The following is a 26363-nucleotide window of genomic DNA, read 5'->3' as shown; positions in this document are numbered from 1 at the left end:
ATCCTCCACACACTGCATGGATTGCAGGTGTAGGGTTTCACCCCAGGCCTGTATGCCAGGCCTGTGCTGAGCCTGGAGAGTACAAGGTGGAGTAGAGGGGAGAGGCAGCTCTCCCACACACTCACCGGGCCTGGGTTAGGAGTGGGTCTGGGGATTCCTGGAACGTGGCAGAAATTCCTTCTCGGCGGGCGGGGTGGGGCAGGTGTTGCGGAGTGGTGGTGGGCATCCCAAGGGTGTGGAATAGGGTCTCACCCATGCTGCCCCTGGGCTGGGACCAATAGTAGGTCCTGAATGCGCAGGGTAACGAAAAGCTCTCCCACACACTCATTGGCCCTGGGGTAGGACTGGTTCTGTAATTTTCTTTGTATAAATCTTTTTTGTCCTTTGCGAGATTAATTCCCAAGTGTTTTATTTTTCTGTTGGGTGTAATTGTTAAAGTTATGGTTTCCTTAATTTCTCTCTCAGTGCCTTCTTTTTGTATAAAAATGCTACTTATTTTTTGGTGTTGACTTTGTATTCTGCTTCCTTACTGAATTTAGTGATTAGATAGATGAGACTCTTGGTCGTTATTGGGCTCATCTATTTAGGGTATCATATTATCTGCAAATAATGATAATTTCACTTCTTCTTTTCCGATCCTTATCCCTCTTCTCTCTCTTATGTAATTGTCCTTGCTAATGTGTCCAGAACTGTTTTCAGTAGGAGTAGAGACAGTAGACATTCTTGTGTTGTTCCTGATTTTAAAGTGATGGTCTTCAGTTTTTAACTGTTTACTGTTGTTTTGCCTGTTGATTTCTCATAGATGACTTTTATCAGGTTAAGGTACAGACCATATATTCTGATTCTCTTCAGGATTTTTTTCATAAATTAGTTCTGGACTTTGTCAAAAACTTTTGTTTGTCTGTGAAATGATCATGTGATTCTTCAGGGGGGTTTCTACTGATGAAGAGTGTTTTATTTATGGATTTGAGTTACATTGAACCTTCATATATCACTTGTTCATGATATATAATCTTCTTGATATTTTGCTGTATTCTGTCTGCTAGTATTTTTTTGAGGATGTTCACATCTATATTCCTTAGAGAGACTGGCCTGTAGTTTTCTTTTTTAGTTGGATTTTTTCCTCTTTTGAAAGCAGGTAATGGGTTTGGAATAGTTGTTTCGCTTTTGACTTCATTGATGAGATTGGAAAGAATTGGTATTAAATCTTCTCTAAATTTCTTGTAGAATTCAACTATGAATCCATCACGACCTGGACTTTTCTTTGTTGTGGGCATTTTATTACATTTTCAATTTCATTTCATATTATTGGGTTATTCATAATTTACATGTATTGTTGACTCAGCTTTTGCATTTCATATGTTCTTAGGAAACTTTACATTTCCTTAGTGTTTTACATCCTGTGAGAGTAAAGATCTTGGACATAGTTATTTATGATCTTCTGAATTTGTCTAATGTCTGTAGTTATTTCACGCTTTTCTTATTGTATGAATGTGTGTTTCCTTTTTTTTAATGAGGTTGGCTAGTGGCTTATCCATTTCATTTATTCTTTCAAAGAAGCAACTCTTTGATTCATTTATTGTTTGTATCATTTTTGTTGTCTCATTTGCCTTAATTTCTGTTCTACTCTGTAGTTCTGTGCCTTCTTTTGTCTTTGGGCTTTACTTGCTCTTCTTTTTCTAGGGGCTTGAGCTATAGCATAAGATCATTTGCTTGGGCCTGTTCTTTTTTCCTGATGTGTGAATTTAGGGGTATAAATTTTCCTCTTTAGACAGCTTTCATTGTATCCCACAGGTTTTGGTAAGTTGTATCTGCATTTTTGTTTGATTGTAATTATTTTTATGTTTCTTATTTAATTTCATCCGTGACCTACTGGTTGTTTGGCACATTGTTATTTAATTTGCATGTGTTTATGGCATTTTGTAGTTTCTTCTGTGAATAATTTCCAGTTTCATTTCACTGGTCTGGTAGTATACATGGGATAATTTCAATTCCTTTGCATTTACTCTGTGTGTTACTCTATGATCTGTTTTGGAGAACGTCCCATGTGCAGCCTAGAAGAATGTGTGTTCTGTTGTTGCTAGATGAAACACTCTGTAAAGGTTTATCAAGTCAATTTCTCCACAAATTTGATTGAATTCTGTTACTTCTTTTCTGATTTTTTGTCTAGTTGATCTTTCTCTTTGACAGTGGCCTGCTAAAGTCCCCCTTTACAATCGTTTTATTTCCTATTTGATTTTCCATGTCTTAAAATTTGTCTCGTGTAGGTGAGTGCATAATGTAATTATTACTTATCTCCTCATTGGGTGCATACATATTTACAATTTTTATCTCGTCCTCTTGTAGTTTTCCTTTAACAGGTATATAGTGACCTTCTTTATCTCTTTGAATGATTTTTAGTTTGAAGTTGATATTGTCAGCAACCAGAATATCTACCCCTACTTTTTTCCTGGTTTCCTTTGGCATGGAGAATTGTTTTCCATCCTTTGACTTTTGACCTGTGAATTTCTTTTTGAGTTAAATGTGTGTGTGTGTGTGTGTGTGTGTGTTTTTTATTTATTTATTTATTTATTTTTTATTTTTTTAATGGAACACTGTGTTGGATTTTGTTTCTTAATCAATTCTGCTAATCTATTTCTTTTTATTAGTGAATGGATATCATTTACATTGCTGGTTATAACTGACAAGTATTAGCTTATGTTTGTCATGTTATTTTCCTGCTGTGGGTTCAGTATTTTCCCTCTTTTTCATTACTTTGTTTGGTGATTCTTTTCTCTTCACCTTGAAGTTGAGGTTGTTTCTCTTTTTAGTCAGCATTCGTTCTAGGATTGATTTGGCTGTCACGAATTTCTTCAGTTATTCTTTGTCCTGAAAGTATCTTATCTTACCATTGAATTTGATAGATAGTTTTGCAGAGTACATCATTCTGGGTTGGAGGTTATTTTCTTTCAGAATAGGAAATACTTTACTTCAGGCTCCTCTTCATTTGATGGTTTGTGTTGAGAAATCTGTTGTCATTCTGATAGGCTTTCCATCATAGGTGATCTGTTTCTTCCTTCTAGCAGCTTTAAATATTGTGTTCTTTTACTTAATTTCTGAGATCTTGACTATTATGTGTGTAGGTGTAGATTTACTTTAATTGTGGTTTAATGGAAATCTACATGCCTCATTACTGTATTTCAGGTTTTTTTTCATGTTTGGAAAGTTTTCTGCTAGTACTTTTAAGGAGGAGATTTTTAATGTCATTTGTGCTGTCTCTTGCTGCTTCATTGATGACTGTTAGTCTTATATTATTTTTCTTTGCATCATCTTTTAGCTGCCAAATTGTTATTTCCTGGTTCCATCTAGTTTTAAGAGATCTTTTATTTCACACTCATTAGCTGCAACACTGTCTTTGAGGTGTGAACGTTTCTTGTCAGTTTTACTCAAGCAGTTTTGCCAGCTTTCAATGAAGTTCTTAATTTCTTGGATATCTGTTTGAATTTCTTGCATTCTAATTCTTTCTTGTATTGATCACTCAATGTTTTCATCATTTTTCTATTCTCCTCTTTTTTATCTTCATCTTTCGCTGTGCTGAGCAATTCGTCTATGATTGTTTTCCTTTCTTTTTGGACCTGAGAGATTATTTTTCATCTTATTTCTTCTATAGACCAATGGACTTGTATGTTTACTTCATTTGCTATGATTTGAGAAATTTCATGTATGTGATTTCCACATTCCTGTATGTCTTTGCCTTCTGGTTTTGTTCTGGGTGGGCTGGAGGATTGAGATTGCCTTTTGTTCCTGTGTTTTATCATTTTTGAAGCTCCCAATAATATCCAAACTTAGCAGTGTTGAGAGAGTGGCGAGATGTATATCAGTAAAATTTCCAGTACAGTGGGGAGCAGTGTGGGACTTACTAAGGCTCTTGCTACTAGTAGGGGTGACTGGCTGATAATCAACAAAGCTTCAGTGTAGGTGATAGGTGTTGGCTGGATTTACCAGGATCCCTTAGGTGATGTAAAATCTTCCTGAGTTCTTAAAACGTTGGAGCCATGCCAGCACAAGCTCCACACTGTGTGCTGGGGCCAAGTGGTGCAACTCCTGGAGTCCTGCAGGCCATCTAGAGTCCTTTTAAGGTCTTAACGGATGGACCATGTGCCAGAAAAGCTGCACATGCCTGTGTGCTTTCTGCCCACAGATTACAGCTCTGCAGAGTTCAGGCAGGCTGCTCAGGGTCCTTCTAATTTCTTGAAAGTTTGGACTGGCTTAAGCACAAGCTCCATGTCTTCAGTTCTTAGTCCATATTTTTAAGTGAAAAGTTTTAGTTTTTGTCTACTTAGTATGATTCTGCCTGTTGGTTTGCCATAGATGGCTTTTATTAGAATGAGATGTAGACCATCTATTGAGATTTTCTGTAGAGCTTTTATCATAAATGGGTCCTGGACTCTGTCACAAGAGTTTTTTCTGCATCAATTCAGATGACCATATCATTTTTGCCCTTGGCTCTGTTAATATGGTACATTATATTTAGTGATCTCTCTTACGAGCTTTTGGCTTAATCTGCTCTTGGTTTATAGAAATTTGAGGTTCAAGATTAAGTTGTGTCTATTTGTCTTTGCTCTATTTTCCTGATACTGGTATTCACTGCTGTAAATTTCTCTTAGGACTACTTTCATTGTGTCACATAAGTTCTGGTATATTGTATTGTTGTTATCATTTAACTGTAGAAAGTGTCGAACTTCTTTAATTTCTTCTGTGACCCATTGGACTATTAAAAGGGCACTATTTAATTAACATGTGTTTATGAATTTCCTGTTGTTTCTTTTGTCAGTGATTTCCAATGTCATTGCACTATGGTCTGATAATATGGGATGATTTCTATTATTTTGCATTTAGTTAAGCATGTTCTGTGGGGTTGAATGTTTCCTATTTTGGAGAACATCCTGTGTGCAGCTGAGAATATATATTCTGATGTTGGATGAAACACTCTGGAGTCATCTACTAGGTCCTTTTCTTCAGAAGTTTGGTTCAATTGCACTATTTCATTGTTCAATTTTTGTATACTTGATTTGTCTTTTTGTGATAGTGGCTTATTTATTTATTTTTCTACATATTTGGTACAAGGTCTCACTATGCAGCTTGAACTCCTAGTGATCCGCATGTTTTCAGCCTCCCCAATGCCAGGATTACAGACCTGCACCACCATGCCTATCTCGGTGGCCAGCTCAGTGTGCCTGGGATTGGGGCTGGTGGGACAAGTGGTGCTGGAGATTGAACCTGGTCCCTGTGCTAACCTAAGCAGGAGCTTAGTCTGCTGGGGTATGTCACTGACCCAGTAGTGGCTTATTGAAATCTCCCAATAGAGTTGTATTAATGCTTATGTGTTTTATGCCTGTTAATGTTTTGTTATATGGTTGGGTGCTCTGGTACTTGTTGCATGTGTATTTATGATTGTTATCTCTTCCTCCTGGATTGTTCCCTTTACAAGGATGTAGTGACCATTTTTGTCTCTTTTGATCAATCTTGGCTTGAAATTTACTTTCTCAATAGCTATCCCTGCTTTTTTCAGAGCTCCTGTTCCATGGAGTAGTTTTCCATCCTATTTCAGTCTATATATTTGTTTTTAATATTTTTTTAATGTATTTCTTTTGTTCTTTTTTTTTTTCCTGCGGAACTGGGGATTGAACTCAGATGCTTGTGCTTGCCAGGGGAAGTGCTTATTTTACTGAGCCATCTCCCCAGCCTCTTTAATGTGCTTTTTGTATGTAGCATAGTGTTGATTTATTCTTTTTGATCCACTCTACCAGTCTCTCTTTTAATTGGTGAATTGAGGCCACTGACATTGATGGCTACAACTGATATGTATTGACCTATCTTTGTCATGTTGTGTTCCTCTTGTTGGCTCCTGCTCTTCTCCCTTTTTTTCTCCCTCTGTGTAATTGTTTACAGTGACTTTGGATTTCTTCTGTTGCGCTTTATGGAGTTGTAGTCCTTGTTATCTCTTTCTTCAGTGTCTTTCAAAATATTTTGGAATGCTGATTTGGTGGTCCTAAATTTTCTCAGCTGTTGTCATTGAAGTATCTTGATTTCTCCATCAGCTTTGAAAAAGATAGTTTTATGGTGTACTTCAATCTGGGTTGAAGGTTGTTTACCTTTAGAGCTTGAAATACTTTACTCCAAGGTGTCCTTAACTTGAGGGTTTGTGCTGAGAAATGAGGTATGATTTGATAGGCTTTTCTTTTCAAGCAATTTGTTTCTTTTTCCCCAACAGTTTTTAGTATTCTATTTTTGTGTTGAATTTCTGGGCTCTTATCTATGATGTGCTTGGATGTAGATTGTTTTGATTGTGGCTGATCAGAGTTCTATATGCTTCTCAACTGTATGTCAAATTCTTTTTCTCTACTTGGCAAGTATTCTGCTGTGACATCTGTGAATAGTTTTGTTTTGTTATCTTTTGCTATGTCTTGCTTTTTCATTTACTCCAATAAATCTTTTTTTTTTTCTTTCTTTCTTGGCTGGCTCAGCCTCTCCTGGGGGTGGGGCTTGCATAGCATGTTGTCCTGGGGATCAAACCACAGTCCCCTGTGTTTGCCTAAACTTGCCTAAGCAGGCTCTTTAGACTGCTGAGCTATCTCACCAGCCTTACTCCAGTAAATCTTGTTGTTATTGGCATCATTTAACAGCTGCTATATTGATTTCTCATAGTTTCTTTCTATTTTTAAGAATTCTTTATTTTCATGAACAGCAATGGTAAGACTGTCTTCTATATCTTGGATCCTGTCCTCACACTGGCTTAATCAGATTCTGTGAATAATTTAAATTAAATTTTTATCTTCTGGATACCTGTCTGAATCTGCCTTGTGTATTGCATATTTTCTCTCTCTCTCTCTCTCTCTCTCTCTCTCTCTCTCTCTCTCTCTCTCTCTCTCTTTTGGCAGAACTAGGGATTGAACTCATGCCTTTGCCAGGGAAGCATTTATTCTACTGAGCCATCTCCCCAGGCCCTGGCCCCTATATTTCTTTCTTAGGCTGAATATTCATGGCTTGTATTATTTTGTCAACCTTCTGTATCTTTTGTTTGTATCTTTTCTAGCATCACTCAGCATGGTTTTCATTGTTGATATAGTCACTGCAATTATCTGAGATACTATTTCTGATTTGATTTTTTTTTTCTAGTACTTCAATCTGTTGCTTTGTTGCTACCACTTCAGACATTCTAAGTGGGTGGTTTTCAAATTGTCCTACCTTATTTTCCCCTGGGTTTGCCTGTGGTTATATTTGAAGTTAATCTTCTTTAAGTGTCTCACTTTTTTTGTCTCTGTCTGTGTCTGTCTGTCTGTCTGTCTCTCTGTCTCTGTCTGTCTCTGTCTGTCTCTGTCTTTCTTTCTTTCTTTCTTTCTTTCTTTCTTTCTTTCTTTCTTTCTTTCTTTCTTTCTTTCTTTCTATTTCCTGTGGTGATGTTTATAAATTGCCCAAAGTAGGTTGTTTTATTGCTAGTATGGAGAACCCTTGGGAAATGACTACTACTTCTAGTTTTTTTTTGAAGGCATACCTGGATTTTGGATTTTGATTTTTGATTCTTCTGTAAAATCTTACCTCTTCAATTTGTTGGGGCCTGTTTGGCCCAGCTCTTGTTTCATTATCACTGTACCACAATATTTTCTGTGAACCCTAGTCAGTGTCAGTCTTGAAATAGCAAGGAGAAAAACTGTTTAGAACAATTATGTCATGTTTGGCTGTAGTGGTACTAATAACATAAAACATATCCTAGAAAAAGAGAAACTGAAGTAATCATTAATTTGCCATCCTTAACCATATAAACTAGATTTGTAGTTATATCACAAAATCTTAAACAAACCAGAAAATTGTGCACAGCATAGAAGTTCTTAATATATCAGTTTTTCCCTCAGTTGTTAAAATTTAAAATAGGTTAGGGAGAAATTAGGGACGTGGAAGAGATTAGATGTATGGCTGGAGGATGAAAGGGGATCACACTAATATTAGGAAACTTGTGTAGAAGACTGGAGGGAAACAGAGAAGAAAGAGCTTGCATAAAGAATACAAAATAGAAACAGAACCACAGAAGGGCTAGACAAAAGGTTCACACTCATAAATACAAATTCAAATAGTGAATGTGAAAGTAATCAAAATAAAATGAAATAAAGGCCAGCGAGATAGCTCAGCGGAATAAGTGCTTGTTTTGGTTAAGCACAGGGGCACCGCATGCCGCGCAGGCCCCCACCCCCGGGCCTGGTGGTACATGTTTGTAATCCCAGCACTAGAGAGGCAGAAAACAGGAAGATCACTAGGAGTCTGAGCTGTGTAGTGAGACCTTGCACAAAAAAAAAAAAAAAAAAAAAAAAGAAGGAAGGAAGGAAAATCAAATGAAAAGAAAATATTGTAACAAAAACGTAACTATAAAATAAAAAAGTCCCTAGGGCCAGACAGATAGCTCAGCAGATTAAAGTGCCTGCTAGGACACATGCAGGGACTGTGTTCAATCCCTGGCATGTAATGATGCCTCCTGCCCTGGAAGTGGAGACTGGGCTGATGGCCTGTACCTGCAATCTCAGTGTTTGGGAGACTGAAAACAGGAGACTCACTATGAGCCCGATCTGTGTAGTGAGACCCTGTAGACCCTATACTAAAATACAAAATATTAAAATAAATAAAAGAACTTCACTTTATAAATAAATAAATGAAATAAAAGTCCCTTTACTGTTTTTTTGTGTTTGGTTACTGGCAAACAGTGTATAGAGAAAGCATCCCAATCTGTGCTGATTTATCCCAAAATACCAGTGGTAGCTTTTTAGGGCATAATGAATAATCTCAGTGAGATTACATCCTCTGACTGTCTGCAGCCATTAATGTACCTTCCACAAGCTTGAGCCCAGCTCAGAGCTGTGCTAAGTTCTGAGGTCAACTGTCCCCTTTCTAAGATGGCTCCCACCATTTACTTTTTGGGGCCGGATGCCTGAACCCTTGGCAAGTTCGGCTACTATAGTTCTTCATGGCAGCTAGTGCAGTGTTTCTTGTCTCTTGCTCCTCTCTACCACTGCGTCTCTCCTTGGAGGCCATCGTGGTTGTCAGTATAAGCTGTGTATTAGCAGGTATGGACCACTTTTCTGGCATGGTGTTTCCCTTCTGGAGGAGAAAGTGCCATTAGGTAATCCTTCTTCTTTGAAGTTTCTCTCTTTACTGTCTCTGTGGGTTGCAGTTCATTACATGGTTCCTTTATGAGTCCATAGGACTCCCTTCTATTCTTGTCTTCCCCATGTTGCTGTATTTCAGGGTCTGAACAGCAGTATTCAGGAGTTTCTTTCTCTGCTTCTTACCATTCGGCCATCTTGTCCCTCCTCTGAGAATTTTAAAATAGTAGCACATACTATCAGAATCTAGGAACAAACCTAATGTATATAAGACTTTTTGAGGAAAAATTATAAAATTTCATTAATTGGTATTATAGTAAAGGATTAACTATGGTCTATCTTGGTGATATTTATGGACAGGATAATTAGTATCATATAGATATCATTTCTGTTGAAATGATTCTATAGCTGTGTATATTGGTTTTGTGATAAAGATGACATATCAGGTTTGTGAGGATAAAAGTTGCTTTATAGTAAAGTAAATTTGGGAAAAAATGACCCATATAGTAAAAACAAATCACAAATTTAAATTTGTGGTTCTACCATAAATATTAAACTGTAAATGGTATAAATATTTAAGTGTCAAAAATAAAATTTTAACTTTGTAGAAAATACAGCTGTGTATATTTTAAACCTGTGGCAAGAGATTTTTAAAATAAGACTAAAATACTGGTAAACTATTACTATAATAGATTAATTATAATTACAAGCTACCTTAAGCAGAAATACTATATCATAGAAGATGTTTGCAATTTACAGTTACCAAATGATTAATGTCAAAAATATTTTGAATTCTGTTTGAAAGGTAAAAATATAGTAGAAAAATAAAGGTATTAATAGGCATGTCACAAAACAGGAATACCATATTAATAATCATATGGAGAAATTTCAACTTTACTAATGATCAGCAAAATCAAATTAAGGTAATGAAATGACATTTTTTTAACCCATGTGGTGGAAACCATGAGGGTTCACAGGGCCCTTATGTACTGCTTCCACAAGTAAAATTTGTGTGATAATTATTTAAAATAAATACAGGTAAACCTTATATCCTACTGGTTTTCTGTAGACAGATGTCCATGAAAAATTCTGTGTCTATGTAAGAGTAGATGCGTTGGAAAATGTTCATGGCAATTGTATTCTCCCCAACAAAGGACTTGACTATCTATTGAAAGGAAAATAGCTGAATAAGTTAATATGCTACAGCTAAAATAATGTATGATATTACCATAATATTAGAAACATAATAAACGGAAAAAACCTTAGTTTCTTCCAATTTATATACCATAGAATTTGCTTTAAAAATAGCTCACAAACAGATAGTAGTTCTTTTGGTAGTAGATCTAGAACAGATGACATTTCATTTATTTAAAATGAAATGATAAAAATAAAGCAAGGCATATAAGTCCAGGTACATATAGGAAGAAGGTAATTTATTGTTATGCCTTCAATTTTATGTTGTTAACACTAATCTTATTGTGATTGTAATATTTTTGTCTTATAGAAAGTATGGTCTTATACTTTGATGTTGTGTTTTAACTGGATTTTTACTGAGATATATTTTTACTTAAATTATTAGTGCTATGTTGTACACAATTTTATCTGCATGCTTATTTCCTTGCCCATAAAATACCAAAGCTCATATCCTATTAGAGATATAAATTAGACAGTTTTGTTTTAAAAGATTTGAAGCTGAGATTGACATGATGACATTTTCTTAGGCTCTAAAACATAATTTTACTGGAAGTATTAATTCAGTTTGATGACTGAATTGGAGGGAAGAATGGTAAGAGTAAATTCTTATGATTTTTAAGAAATAGTGATAGAGATATGAATCACAAGGATGGTCACTGGTAGAGAATTACTGTTGTTTTGTGAAGTAAGCATAAAAGGTGTCATGGGCTTCTACATCCTGATTGCTAAGGATACCACTGTTGACTGCAAGCAACAGATTCAGGAGAGAAGGTAGTGTGTGATGAAACCAACTGGATTTTAGTAATACAGTAAAGTATTTAGAGGATCTCAGGTAGCAGTACTTGGAAATACTGAGTTAGCCTGTTATTTTACACATGAGGACATGGTACAGAGAGATGTAAGGATATGGCCACAGTCATATATGTGGTGAAAACACCAATAGGTTATGGCTATGCTGGAGATGAGGATAGAAACAACTAGTTAATAAAGTTTATATATAAAACTGATGAAAAGTTTTAAATATAGACGTTATTTGGGGGAAAAAGTATTTGGAAATATTACTTGGGTAGTGGAATGGAGATAAACTAGAAAGGAGCAAGTGTGAAAGCTTACCATGCCAGAGGCTAGAGTGTGAGCCAGTTCAAAAGCAATTGTGGCTTCTACTTTGACCCTCACGAAGGAACAGATGGGTTCTAGAGTAGGAGATAGGATTTAATGATTTGTTGGTGGAGTGTTCAGATAAGAAAGTGAATTGATTTTTTTGTGTTGTTTTGTTTGTTTTGGAGAAAGGAGGTAATTTGATAATAGACGTGGATAAAAGAGTAGAATGTCTAGGAAGTTGAACTGTGAAGAGAAGTGGGCTGTTATTGGAAAGTAATATGTAGCTGAGCAAGGTCTTGCTGAAGGACCTGGAACATGTTTCATTGTTGGTGGGAAAGAGTCAAATTAGAAAAGGAAATTGAATGCTCAGAGGGAACAATTGTTAGCCAGGTTTCTGAGAGGATATTGGTGGGGCTTAATGCAATGTAGGTAGAAAGATTTTTTTTTCTGAACCCAGTCAAGTGATACTGCTGTGTATAAATTCCAGTAATTTTAGTTTTGGTTGCAAGTGTGACAGAATGTCTCAAAATGCCTTATATTTTCCCCTTGTAAAAGGAGACTTGTGCACTTAGCTTTGATTGCTAAATGAAAAAGAAAGGCTGAGAGTGTGAGGAAAGTTAGAAATGTTGGAAGTGGTTTCTCTAGAGAATGAGAAAAATAGCATTAACTAGAGATATGAGGGGTAGGACTGAATCCAATGAGGTTGGGAGATGAGGATTTTATGTAATTTTTCTCTGGTAGTTCTCAGCAGAAGACAGGTAATTGGATGTTAGTGGTTCTGGTGGTGCAGTTACTTTCTAACCAGTCTGGATTCTGAATTAATTGAGAAAGTGAACCAAGGCATCATATAGGAGGCAGAGCAATGGCTCTTTTGTTAAATTTTTAATATAAATGTGACTTGGACCTAAGGTTGACATGAGAATTCCTCACAAGTGCTCTTCTAAATTAAATATATGCATGCAGTCACAAATGTTATACTTTTCTTGAAAAGAAGTAAAGTGGATTAAGAAAGGAGCAGAAACACTAATTTAGTCTTGTTTTCTTCTATTGAGAGAAAGCCTATGTGCTCTTTTAAATGAAGACATTTCTTCCCCCAGAGCTGATCAAGAGATGAAATTTTTGCCTGATAGAAGTAAAATTTTTGGTGTAGACCATTAAATTATGAGTATATCTCCTCTTTGAAGGACAGGATAAAGAGATAGGATGAGAGAGTCATCAACCTGGATAAAGAATGCTCTTAAGTAGTTGGTGGTTGTAAGAGGTGAAAAGGGGTGAAAAGTAGATGAGTTTGAAGGGTAAATGCTTTGCATTTTTGTTGTTGTTGTTATTTCTTGGGACATGTAATATTTTGAAAGAAGATTGATAAAGACAAAACATTTATTTGATAATACAGATGAGAAAGAAAATTTTTGTTACTAGAATTATTAATGATAGAGATGCTTTTCTATCTGGTTATTTTTTGAATTGCTTGTTTCTAAAGTAATGATTTATACCTGCCCTTTGTAAAGTTATAGTAATATTTTGCTGTTCTTTAATTTGATTACATAGAAAGTTTTAAAAATTACCAACTCCAATAATGATTGGCTACTTGAAGAGAATAAAATGTACATTGAAATTTCTTTTAAGATAGAGAAAATCTCCTGCTCTAATATGGATATAATTCTTCCAATGATAGCAATGTGATCTCCTGTCTGATCTCCAGTTTGTTTTTATTAGGCAAGTAAGTAGAAACTATGATCAGTTCATTTGCTTTCATTAAATCATGTACTCCAAAATCATTGATACAAAATATTCTTTGAGCCCTTACTATGTTTTAGTAATTGTTCAGTTTAAGGTGTTTGGAAGTAAGCAACAATTAACAAATTGTTCTTATACTACCTTGAAATTTTTATGAAACCTAGGCAAACTATTTCCTCCAGCAGATAAGTCTGATATTTTTATTTTACATGATTAGATTCTCTTAAATATCTCTATTGTAATAGTATTTATTTTTAACTTCAAGAATATGTACTTTCACTTTTGTTTCCTCTAATTTATATTTGCCATGGAGAGTCAAAAAATATGTCTCTCTTGCTTCTAGAACAGGATCACATGGTGAAGTATTGCTATGATTATGAGACTGTTGGTTTAAAATGGCAAGTTTATTTCATCAGACTTACAGTTGAAAAAAAGAGTTTATTTATAAAGCCGGCCAACAGACCCTTTCCAGGTTATGGATCTTAAATGTCTGGCATCCAAATACAATTTCCCAATCCATACAGATCAGAAACACAACTGGCCTCATTCTTTGTTTCATCTCTGCTTAAATACCTTCTTGGTTTCCATGGCAAACATGATGAATGTCCTAGTTGTTGACTCAAGAAGTCATGGGATTCTTCTTTGTAATTAGTTTTGTTTTCCTCTTATCTCTTTTATGTTTACAGCATCTGAACAAGGGTGAGGAAGGTGCAGACCAAAATTAGAGAAAAAGGAGGGCTACAAGGAAAGCCAACATTTTGGCCCTAACCTTCTAAGGTCAATTAAGACTCAGGACATATGAGAACTTGTACTGTAATGTCATGTACCTCGGTAGTGTCCCATATTTTCTGATCAAGAAGATTATGGGGCCAAAGAGGAAAGTGATCGATGACGTAGAGTGTGCCTAAGGAGAGTCACATGGGGAGAAGACACTCTCTCAGGCTTTCACAGAGAGCACATTGGCCAAGCAATGGCCGTGACTCATCCACATGGCTGCACTGACAGAGGTTCTACAATCTGAGGTACAGGATCTCAAGATAAATCCTGAGGGGATTTCACTGACCTTCTCAGACCAAAAAGCTACAACTCTTGTTGCACAGGTCCTGCTTTACCTTGGGCTTAACTATCCAGTAGAAAAGTATGAAGACGAAATTTAGGAAGGAAAGCCATGCTGTTATGTTGAGCTGTGGGAGATTCAGGTCACTAATTTCTGACATTGCCAGTTAAACAGAAGACCCAATGCTATTATGGGCTACTGGACTCTTTTAGAATATTTTGCTGAGTTTACACACCTATAATATTCAATAACGGAACTTAGAAAAAATAGGGTATACCGATGAATGTCCATTTTGTATCTGTGTATTCAAAGTGGTTAGGATAGATATATAGTTGCATTCTCTTAATGAATAGAATGATTTGTTCTAATGGTGTTTGTAAATGGGATCTTAAGTCCGCATCTTGTACAGCAATTAACCACTAAGAATATATGCAGTGTGTTATTTGTTGAAACTGTACCTCCGATTTGATTTGAAACTGTCTCATTGCTGTTTATCAATAAAATTTTCAAATATATAAAATAAAGGGTGAGGAAGGAGTGAAGGAGTGAAGCATCTCAGGCAGGATTATGTAGAATTGACCTTCCCTTAATAACTCTTTATTCCATCCTCATCTCTCATCTTTCTCTCAGAGTCTCATCGTGGTGATAATTTGGTGGAGTTAAGTTTCTCCTGTTTACACTGTTGTGATTATATAAATGCCATTCAGAGTTGGGAAGTGTGTATGTTTACTTTTGATTACTTCTCTAATCAGCTTTTCAACTTTATTTCTCCACTTCTGATTGTTTAGAATTGTACTGATCGAACCACAGCAACCTGAGCCTGACTACTTTGTTGAAGCAGCCACTTAAAGAACTGAGCTAAGGGGCAGGCCCCCAAAATGGCAGAAGGATTTTTTTTTAATTTTTTTTTTATTTTTTTGTTTGGCTGGCTCAGAATGCCTTCAGGGCATGTTTGGCTGGCTGGAGTTGTGGGAATCAACCACAGCAACGTGAAGCTGACTGCTTTTTGAAGCAGCCACTTAAACAACTGAGCTGAGGGGCAGGCCCCTATACTGATAATGGTAAAGATAATCTTATTAATTTCATTTGATTGAATCTATTCCTCAGGATCTTTTTGATTTGTCTTAATCAAGAGTAGTTGCTGTCTTATTTCTGCTAGAAAGATGTCTTGAGAGTTCAGTTTGCCCTCATTGTTTTGAGAAAAATTTCCTTTCTTTTTCACTTTAGTTGAATATCTTATTTCTTACTTCCTAATCCTTCCTTCCTTCCTTCCTTCCTTCCTTCCTTCCTTCCTTCCTTCTTTCCTTCTTTCATTCTTTTTTTGATTTGATACAGGGTCTCACTAAACAGTTGAGACTCATAGTGATCCTACTGTCTCAGTCTTCCCAGTGCTATGATTATAGGCGTGTGTTCCCGTGCCTGGTTTTGGTGGCGTGGGTTCTGGCCACAGCATGTGGGAGATCGAACTTAGGTCCTTGTGCTTGCCAGGCCAGTGCTTAGACCACCAAGCTATCTCCGTAGCCCCTTATTTTTTCAATATTTTACTGTCATTTTTAAATTTTTCTTTTAAACGTTTCTTTTTAAGGGAATTTTCATTAACTTTGATTTCCACTTCGCATTGTTTCATTTTTTTCAGTTATTATTTTTATTTCTAAGACTTTATTGTTTTCTCCATCTTGCCTCTCATGTTCCCTTCAAATTTTCATACATTTATCCTTACTTCATTGATGTACTTCCTTCTCTTCACTCACTAAAGAGATTATTACAGTTTTGGGGGGTGGATTTTTATTCTTAATTGGTTTCTGTTACATATCTTATTTCTTTATGTTTATTTAGTGTCTGTTTTCAAAAATTTTCTTTGTAATTTTGGTTGTCCTTGGTAGCCTATTCTTCTGTTAAGAGTTTGACACTAATAATAAAAGTAGCAAACATCTATAGAGGGCTAAGAACTCATTAGATACTGCTGCAAGTATTTCATCAATTTTATTTACTCTTCATAATGATTTTAGGAGAAAGTTATCTTCACCCCTGTTTTATGTATGAGGAAACCAAATCAAACTGTTTTCAGTGCTCAGTGTAATGCAGTAAGAGATCTAGAATTGAGTTTAGGCAGCCTGTCCTCATAGTCCATTCTGTTGGATTTTTTTTTTTTTTTTTTTTTTTTTTTGTGGGAACTCTGCTGAAGTCCTTCATTTATTGAATGGATTCATCAGAGAAGTACAATATTGCCATCTTTCTTCTCAGAGACTTAAACCTAGTTGCTGATGTATTGGTGGCTGAGTGGAGAAAGAAGACTGGGAGTACTGGTCTCACCATTTCAAAGAACTTTGACTTAGTAGATCTGTGAACATTGGTATTTTCCCAGGCATAACCTTGCTGTGCTTGGGTGAGGAGCTGCCAGTTGTCCAGTTATACAGATTGTGGAGGAGTACAGGAATAGACCTGTGACTCATATTCTGTCTCATTTATCCTTGCTTACTTGGGAGCTGCCCACTGTTGAGTCTTTTGTGGATTCTGTGCTATAAAGTGAAGGAGCTTCCTTTTTTCCGCTGGTAGTTTGTCATCTTCTTTTATTTACTTTCACATTTGTTGCAGTTTTCTCATTTCATATGCTGTTTAACCTTGTTTTATGCAGAAGGAAACAAGACTTACAGAAAGACTCTTCGGTGAAGCCTCCATGAAGTACACTTTCTTAATTCACTCAACGTATTCTGTCAGGCCCATTGTAATCTGAGATCTTTCTTTCTTTGTTTCTTTCTTTCTTTTTTTTTTTTTTTTTTTTTTTTTTCTTTTTTGGCCGAACCGGGGATTGAACTCAGGCCCTTGCGCTTGCCAGGGAAGCACTTATTCCACTGAGCCATCTTCCCGCCCCCAGATGTTTCTTATCTGAAGTGTTTCATAAAGCTTCCTCTGGATTTTTCTCCTATGACATTGAAAAAATGTCTGTTAAGGCTTTTTGTGTCTCATGGTATTTGAATTTGCGTGCTCTTCTTACCCTTCATACTCTCCATATTAGATTCTTAATGTTTTGAAAACTTTGCATGATGTTTTATGTAGAGTTTTTCAATTAGAATTTGATCGTTCTTGTGTATGTTTTGCTTTCTGGTATTTTTCTTTTTGTCAGATATTTTTAGAATTTTAGGAATACATTAAATACTGAAAATAGCAAAATTGAGAATTAAGCAACAAATGAAATTAAATCTGAGAGTTGTTAAATCTAGATATGAAAATTTTCAATGTAATTCTCTAATCATAACAGAGCATATGTCTCTAGTGACATGATATCAAATAATACATTACAAGTTTATAAGGATGCATTGTATAATCTGTCAGTTGTATGGTCAGGCTCACGGTTCTACCAGGTATACTTGGTTTTGGTATGTTATTATGGTATTTGTAGTTCAGTTGGTAATAATGTTAAGTTCCACAGTATTATAAAACGTTTTAAAGGCTTGTACTTTAGATAACGTTTAATATATAGTTTAGTAGCTAAAGTCATAAAGAAGTCCATATGTATCCTTAAAATCCCATTTTTTTGAAACCATATTATTTGGCTATGGCATTTGTAGATGCCAATATTTCCTTTTAAGAACTATTTTGTTTTCATATCCTAACAAAAGAATTTTTAAAAGCAATGATGTTGATTTTTTTACTTTTTAAAGGACACAAAATCAATTGAAGGATTTGAAATTAATTGGAGAAAGATTATTGCTCTAAAATATTTATTTCTGTAATACTAAAACTCAAGACATATATTTGTTTTCTATGAGTTATATTAATGTTTCTTTGAAAATAAGAATAAATCTGTCATCTGAATTTTAGTATGTACTACTTTCTGGGATATAGAAAACATCAGTGGCCACTAATACATTCTTTCAGAGAGCTCAGTCAGTGCTTAGGAAATTGATGATGCTGGATTCCTTACCACAGGCAGACAAGCTGAACTGATTGTTAAACATGGCATTTGTTTTTGTTTTCAGATTTTCTGGCACCTTATGGCTAACCTATTGGTTTGTAACTTACGAAATTTTAAGGCATTATCCTAAAAGTCCCATTCTTTTGAAATCATATTATTTGACTATGGCATTTGTAGATGCTAAAAATACTTTTTTAATTGACTCTTGAGATTTGTGGGTTACATGGCGAAAAGAGTAACTTGGTGTTTATAGTTTAACTTGGTTAATTCTTGGTATCCATATCATTCTTCTTTCATAATTTCTTCATGAAAATGTAATCATACACAGATTCTGCTCACTTGCAATACAAACTTAATGTGAAATCCATTTCAAATCAGCCAACATCAAAAGTTTTTGAAAGTCTGGTTTATATTTTGTAAGTACTGTATGTATGTGGATGATTTATTTATGTTTAATGTTTGGAGAAATACATTTAAATTTATTTTTTCTTCAAACTGTTAAGTTACAGGGAATGGAAATAATACAGTTATCTTATTCTGGTTAATTTAATGTCCTTTTTATACTTTATTCTGTTTTCATATATTTCCTTTAGTGTCATTTTCTACTGAGTTTCTATGGAAATAAATTTGCTTGGCCTGTTAAAAAACTCCCTGGGAGTAGTGTTTTTTTTGTTTTTTTTTTACTGTTAACTCTTAAACTTTTTTTTTCTTTTTTGTGTTCCTTTCGGAGGCATTGGTATTATTTTCAGTGAGAAGGAAAGCACAGATACAGATGGCAACTTAAAACAAATGATCTTAGAAAATTTCTTTAGGGTTAGTACTTGACGAAAGGTTTAATTTCTGAAGCTGGTTTTTGGAGAAGTGGAGTCATATTGTTTTTCTGTAAAAATCAACTTCATCTTCTATTACTGAGCAAAAGAAACTGTAATTTTTTCTGGATATGTTCATTTTGAAAGAGAAAAGAAAACTGGTTATTATTGACCAGAATATCACTTGTAGCTACTGATTCACAATTATAGATTCTACGTCCTAGGTTGAGAAACTATTTAAGAATTTATTTTTTATTTTAATATGTACCACTTAATACATATTTTACCTTTTAGGTGTTTCAGTTCCTTTGTGGTGTTAGATAAAGCTGCTGCTTTATTTCTGGAGCCCAGATACTAATGATTCTATCTTTCTATTTTTATAACATACATTTAGGGCAACATAAAACATGTTACACTATTGCTTTTCCCTTACACACTTTAAGGGCAAAGAAGTGAGGAATTCTTTATATTAACTTGTGTTTTTCTCATCCCTAGTCTGTTCTGGATAGATGACTTGATTTATCTTGATCAGCTTGGTAACTTGCTCCACATTTTTCCAATAGTGCAAAGCACTTTCAGCTAAAAATACACATATCAAAATGCTCCAAAAGTTGTGGCCACAACTCAAAAATGCTGATCAATTTTGAAAATCTAAATCAGCCCTGGCCATGAAACTGAGGGAAGAACCTTTGTGGTAGGAGACAGATTTCCAAAAATTCACCACAGTCCTGTTCTTAGCTGGAGTTTGTGCTGATGTTGCCAGACAACTGAGGAGTAGATGCAAAAAGCAGGAAGCATTATTGAATTGAGTCCTAGCTACAATTTGGGAAAAGCAAATTAAAATGTAAAAGAATATTTTTCCACTCCTGGCATCTCAATACAAAATGGCAAAAAACATGGTTACTAAAAAGTTACAAAAATCACTAATTTTGCCAGCAAATAAAAGTCAGTTAGGTCTTTCTTGTGTTAAAAGTGCATAGATCAAGCTTTTGCATCGAATAAAATAGATTTTATTTGCAAATCAAAATGTGTATACATTTGAGTTGGAAAAATATTTTGACATGCATGACTGTGTGTGGGCTTGTTTCAATGTCTTGATATTTTTCAGGTGCCACTTGAAGAATGGACGATGATGATTTTGGTGGTTTTGAGGTATGCATTATTATTTATATGAGTTTATTTTAACTTTGTGGAGCTATAATGAACTCAACTGTTTTAAAAAATACGTTATCTTGTACTGACATTCATAATCTTGATCACATTGTAACTGGAATAAAAAACATCAGATCAAAGAAAATTAGAAGTATCCTCCTTCTGAAAGTTAGAACTGATTTATTATTGAAGATTTGGTCTTGCCCACAGGGATGGTTTAAATATATATAATTAAATGCTATGTTTGGAGGCACTAAAGAAGAGAATTAAATATTGTCAGCATGCCATTTTGCTATAAAATGTCTGTTAGGAAATGCTTCTGAAATGAGGGATGATTGTTAGAGACCCTGCCTGTCACATGTTTACATGTGGACACCTGTTGAGAGTTGGCTTAGTATAGGAAGTACAAAACCTCTGGAGACCGATAACATTGATTTGTATGTTTCTGTGCTGTGAGACTGTCCTCTCAGGTTTAAGTAGGATATTTTGTAAGTGGAAATTGTTAACTCAAGAAGCAGTGTCTTTACCTTAATCCTTTTCAGTGTGTATTTATTTTACTGGACTATTTTATATCCCACTTTTTTATGGAGCCATTGTAGCCCTGCTGGAAAAATCTCTTGAAGAGTCAGGATGCCTGACCTCAAGGCCTAGGATGACAGTCAAGTGAGCTGTGTGATTTATTTTTCTTTTCTTTTATAACTAAGACCTTTATTTGCATTGTATTACAGTTGTAAAAATTAGGATGTCTACTTGATAACATTAATAGAAAAAATAAGATATATTTTATTATATGCAGTGCTCTGAGTTTTATGAATGAATGGTGTGAGCTTTTTTAAGGCTAGGATCATTTAATAGCAGATATAAAACATTTACATCTGATAAAATGGATATCTTTAGAATATAGATGCACCCTTTTTTGGGTTTCACCTAAAACTTTTTTCTTTGGTATGTTGGAATGTTTTTTATCATTTTGTTTAATATTTATGAGAAAGCTGAATTTTACTTACATCATTGTATGTAACATTTAAAATTTAAATAAAATTCTTTCATTTTTGATGATGTTGGAGATTGTCACCTCACTTCCTTTTTTAAAAATGTATTTAGTATGGGGTCTACATGTTCTAACTATGCAGATCGGACTCATAGTGATCCTCCTGTTTTCAGCTTGCCAAGCACTGGGATTACATGTGTGGGCCACCATGCCCAGTCTCATTCGCCATCTCAGCGCACCCCAGCGATAGGGCCAGCAGGGCACGCTGGGGATTGAACCCTGATCCGTGCATCTGCATAAGCAGATGCTATTTTTTTCCTTTTTTAAAGCAGGCGGTTTAATCCACTGGCTATCTGAGCTATCTGGCTGGCCCCACTTCAATGTTTAGAAACTATTCATTATTTATAGTTTAGAATCTAGAATAACTTTCTTTATTTAAACCATGTTTGATGTTTTATATATCTGTAAGAAAAACAGAACAAATGGTGCTCCTTAAAAGTCTGCTTGATACTATGTTCAGGGCACCTGTTCCACTTGGTGTTAACAGAGGTGATGCAGTTTAATTGTGGTTTGTTGTTTCTCTCTTTTCATATCCTTCCTTAAAGATGAAGAAGCTTCCTATAGTTAGCTATATAAAATAGGGACATTTTTCAGAATATAGCGTGTAGCTAATGTCTTGTGTTGCAGAGTAGCTGATTGCCCCATTTTACTTTTGGTTGTCAAATTAATACAGAACCCAAACGGGCATTATAGCTGTAATTTTCAGTGATCATTTTTCTGTCACCTAGTCATCTTCAAGACAGAAAATTCTATAATGTTACCCACAAATTCAGCACTTAGTAATTGCCTTAAAACAGGAGACCTTGTTTCTTGAATGTGTCAGCTTCAGGAATTCTTTTAAGTATTTAATACTAGTTAGTCCAGCTAGCATATTATTTAAGAATATAGATGAATCCTGTTTTTCAGATTAATCTCTAAGCATTATGATAGCAGATTTAGTCTGTATTTTAGAAAAAAAAATTATATAGATACTTAAAGGTGAGTTACATTAGGGTGGTTAAACATAAAGTTCCCAAATGAAAAATTATTAAAACATATGAAACAAAAATTTCTTTGACAGAAATGCTTCATTTGAATAAGGAAGACAACTTACCTGGAGATCACAAGGTGAAGGCACTGAGAGCTAGGTAGTGGCAGGCAGTGTTTGTGAACGCTGAAAGGCAGTGGATTCTGCAGGGAGACGTTGACCAGATGTAGTATACTCCAGCAGATGCTGGAGAATTTCAGTGCTCAAGTACTTAAGTAGAATTTTTAGCTTTTAGTCCTTTTAAAATAATCTTGCCTTTGCTTCTAGGCTGCAGAGACTTTTGATGGTGGAAATGGTGAGACCCAAACATCTCCTGCTATTCCTTGGGCTGCCTTTCCTACAGGTACTGGTATGTGACAAATACCATTTTTTAAAAACCATTTACCATTTTTTCCTTTTATTAAAGTCTTCTTTACACTTTTTTAATTTCATTTTCTCGGATCTGTAAAATGGAATGATCCAGATGGACTCTTCTGCCTAGTTTTAAATAACAAATTACATAATAAATTCTGTGATGGCAGCCTGAGGCCTGATTATAATAATGATAATAGGAACATTATATAAACTTACATTACACTTTTTCTAATTTATATGAATTTTAGATAGATAAGCTGCTATATAATATTTTTAGATTGTATTGTTCATTAGTTAAATACCGTTTTACATTCTAAAAGTAATTTATTCTCTGCACTAGTATTTCAGTTCAGAATTTTATCATAGTATAATCATCTGGAAGTGCTGAAAATTAACGTCATTAGGAGCTAACAGTATAGCTCAGTGTTGGAACTTATGCTTAAAATATACAAGATGCACAGAAATAACATCACTAAGGAAATTGAATACAAAAACAAAATATCACATAGAGAGATAATTCTTAGAAGACATTATGTTCAATAGTAATATAATTGACATCTAAAGACCTGTGGATTTTGTACAATACTTCTGTGAAATGCTTGTATTGTCAGCAGTAGAAGATAAAAATATCTTTCTTCAGTAGCTATACTTGGTCCTACATTGTTAGTTATTGTTCTACAAATATTTATCATTGCTTATTCTGCATTAGGGACTGTGGAGAGAAAGATACACCATATATAGTCTAATCCTGACGTCAGGGGCAATGTTAGGTATATGCATGTTTGCAATATTGCAATGGTTTCTATGCAGATGTTTCCCAAAGCTACATGTGCTTATAGGTGGGGTTTCTGAGAGATGACTGGATCGTAGCTATGTGCTGCTGGATTAGTCCACTGATGCGGTTATAGCTGGGTGTGATGTTGGGAGGTGAAGCCTCTAGGAAGAGGTGAGTCACTGGGGAGCATGACCTGAAAGAGTATACATTTTCCTTCCTCATTTCCTCATTACTTCCCGCCTGCTATGCCTTGAGCTCTTACCCTCGTGATGCCCCTCAGCTGCACCACCATGCCTCCGAGCCAGCTGAGTGTGGACAGAAACTTCTACTAACTGTGAACTGAGTATTGTGTGTTAGCAATGAGGAAGAAACTAGGACAAAAGTGAAGCCCATGTGTCATTTTGGAAGAATGATTTTTATCTTCCATTGATTAATAAATGCTAATTTCATGCCTGGTATGAATGAATAAGTACTGTCTTTGATACTGGGTATACATATTGTTAAAAGGTGTATATTATTTCAACAGGTAGATCTGTGACATCAGGAAAAGACTTTGAAAGATAAAAACATAACAAAAGTTTAATAGGGAAGAAAGGGATGATATAGTTAGGAAGCTTCTTTGTTTTAAGGGCCTTTGTTTTGTTTGTCTGGCCTAGGGCTGTCTCTTGATTGTCTCTGCTGCTTTCTCCTATTCTTTTGCCAAACTATCTTCTGTTTTATTGATTTCTTGCTTTAGTATTTCTTTTTCTGAGAAGCTTTCCAAGAAACATTCCACCTCCTCCATCATATCTATGTGCACCTGTTATCTGATTGGCATGTTCAATATTTAAGTTTTGTGGAGATAGCCATTATGTTTCTCTCTACTGTTTTTATAATCCTAAATGTCAAGAATAGTATCTACCTTATATTGGCCTTAATAAGTATTTGTAGAATTAATAATTAAGGGAAAAACCAAATGAGTGCTTTAGTAACTGAATCAATCAGAGTGTCAGAGTTCCTGGACAGGACTGTGGATTTTAACAATTAGTGAGAGATTAATTGAAACATCAGGGAACACAAAATATGGATCCAGCAACTCCTAGATGACTCCAAGAGGACTAATCCACTAGTAACTGGATTTAGTGAAAAGTCAGAGAAGTTGAAAAAAACCCCATTTACTCATTACTTTTGAGATGTGGACAAAGAATTTAACGTACAGATAGGTAAAGCATATAGAACCCTGAATAGTCATAATTAGGATAAAAATGTTTTTAAGTACACTATGTTTAAGGGGTGATTATAGTAAAGGGGCTAATCAGTCCTTTTTTCAGATATCTGTTCATCGCCTGTAATTCTGTTAGTGGGGGGGAGGTCGCCTAAACCATGCATCTTACCGTGGGTGTGTACAAGCATCAAAAAAGTGTGGTACTCATGATGAGATTAGTGAATTGGCAGTCAGAATCAGTGAAATTGGTGGGTTCGGTACAAGCTATTCTCTGTAGGCTTTTACTTCAAGGCTTGGCATCTAACCCATGATATGTGCTGTTACACTTTGATTATTATAAGAATTAGAGAATGGCAATATGGAGATGAATGAATATGAATTCATCAGTCTCTTCCTGGTGCCTTTACTTTCTGTAAACATGTGGAGATTATATCTTTATCTCAGTGAAATCTATCAGGGAGAATTACCTGCATTCAAGCACTTTCTCTCTGTTTTATAGTCTTATTCTCCAGATTGGCTGTGCTGGGAACTGTGAGCTAAACTGATCTGCATAGTGTTCCTCAACAGTGTCTGTTTTTATCTATCATATTACTTTTATTTTTATTTTATTTTATTTTTTGGCGGAACCGGGGATTGAACTCAGATCCTTGGATTAGCCAGTCAAGCACTTATCCTACTGAGCCATCTCCCCGGCCCTGTCATATTATTTCTAATTGTAATACCTTCTTTGCCCTCCTGTCTGCTTAGCAGTCTTACTTGTCTTTCAAGAAAAGATGTAGAACTTTCTGAATTACCTTTTCATTAACTGCTTCCTCTAGGTAGTGTTATTTTATTTCTGCACCACAGATGAGGTGCTTAATTTTGCCTTTTTAAAAATTTTTTTTGAGGTAGGGTCTCACTGTGTAGTTTAAAGTGGCCATGATCTCACTGTGTAGCCCAGGATAACCTCATACTCACAGCAGACCTCCTGCTTCAGCCTCCTGAGTGATGGCGATACAGGCATAAGCCACCCTGCACTGCTAACTTTGCTAAATTGTATTTTTTCAAATTGTGGTAAGAGACATGTAACAAAATTTCACAACTATTTTTGAGGATCATTTAGTGTTGTATTTTGTAAAACCAAAACTTTATACTAGTTGTGGTGCACCTGTAGCACACGTGCCATAGCCAGCTATTTCTTATCATTGAAAGCTCTAAAACATTTGTCATCATTGCTGTATATCCAGTTAACAACAATTCAGATGGTGCATTGGCAAACCTGTAATCCTAGCACTGTACGAGGCAGGAAGATTGCAAGTTTGGACCCAGACCAATTAACTCAGCTTCTTAGGAAGAATGAACAAAACGGTTTGAGGCTTAACTGCATGTGAGTACCCTGAGTTGAGTCTCTAGTACTGCACAAACAAAATAAAGAAGACAATCTACACACATACAGAAAATAATTCACCTAACCCCTGTTCCTGGCAGCGGTCATCCTACTTTCTACTACTTTCTATAATGTGAACATCATAAATATTTCAATTAAGTAGACTCATACTGTATTTGTTTTATTGCCATTGCCTTGTTTTATAGAATAATATACTTGAGGTTCATTAATGCTGTAACATGTGTCAGAATTTCCTTTTTTCTTATATCTGAAGTAATATTCCATTGTATAGATCTGTTTGTTTTCTGTTTATTCATGGACATTTGGATTGCTTTCATCTTTGGCTATTTTAATAATGTTGCTATGAACATGGTTGTTTCTTTGGTATTTTTAATATCATTTATCAGCATGGCTCATCTACTTCTCTTCAGTGTCTATATTAGTTTGAACTTCGGAAGGTGAAAACTGACTTTTAAACATTTTGAATCC

The 26363-nt window shown here is 35.3% G+C and overlaps 1 protein-coding gene across 1 annotated transcript in view; it reads left to right on the top strand.

Moving 5' to 3' along the window:
* Ccdc91 (coiled-coil domain containing 91) overlaps positions 1–26363 on the top strand; it is a 327571-nt gene that overhangs the window by 131521 nt on the left and 169687 nt on the right. The window contains exons 2-3 of the mRNA XM_023714223.1: positions 20054–20097; positions 22443–22524. Of these exons, the coding sequence (XP_023569991.1) occupies positions 20075–20097; positions 22443–22524 (105 nt within the window). The 5' untranslated portion in view covers positions 20054–20074. The remainder of the gene's footprint in view (positions 1–20053; positions 20098–22442; positions 22525–26363) is intronic.

This window comes from Octodon degus, unplaced genomic scaffold (genome assembly GCF_000260255.1).
Source record: "Octodon degus isolate 3935 unplaced genomic scaffold, OctDeg1.0 scaffold00034, whole genome shotgun sequence".
NCBI lineage: Eukaryota > Metazoa > Chordata > Mammalia > Rodentia > Octodontidae > Octodon > Octodon degus.
This window is presented reverse-complemented; position numbering and strand designations above follow the sequence as displayed.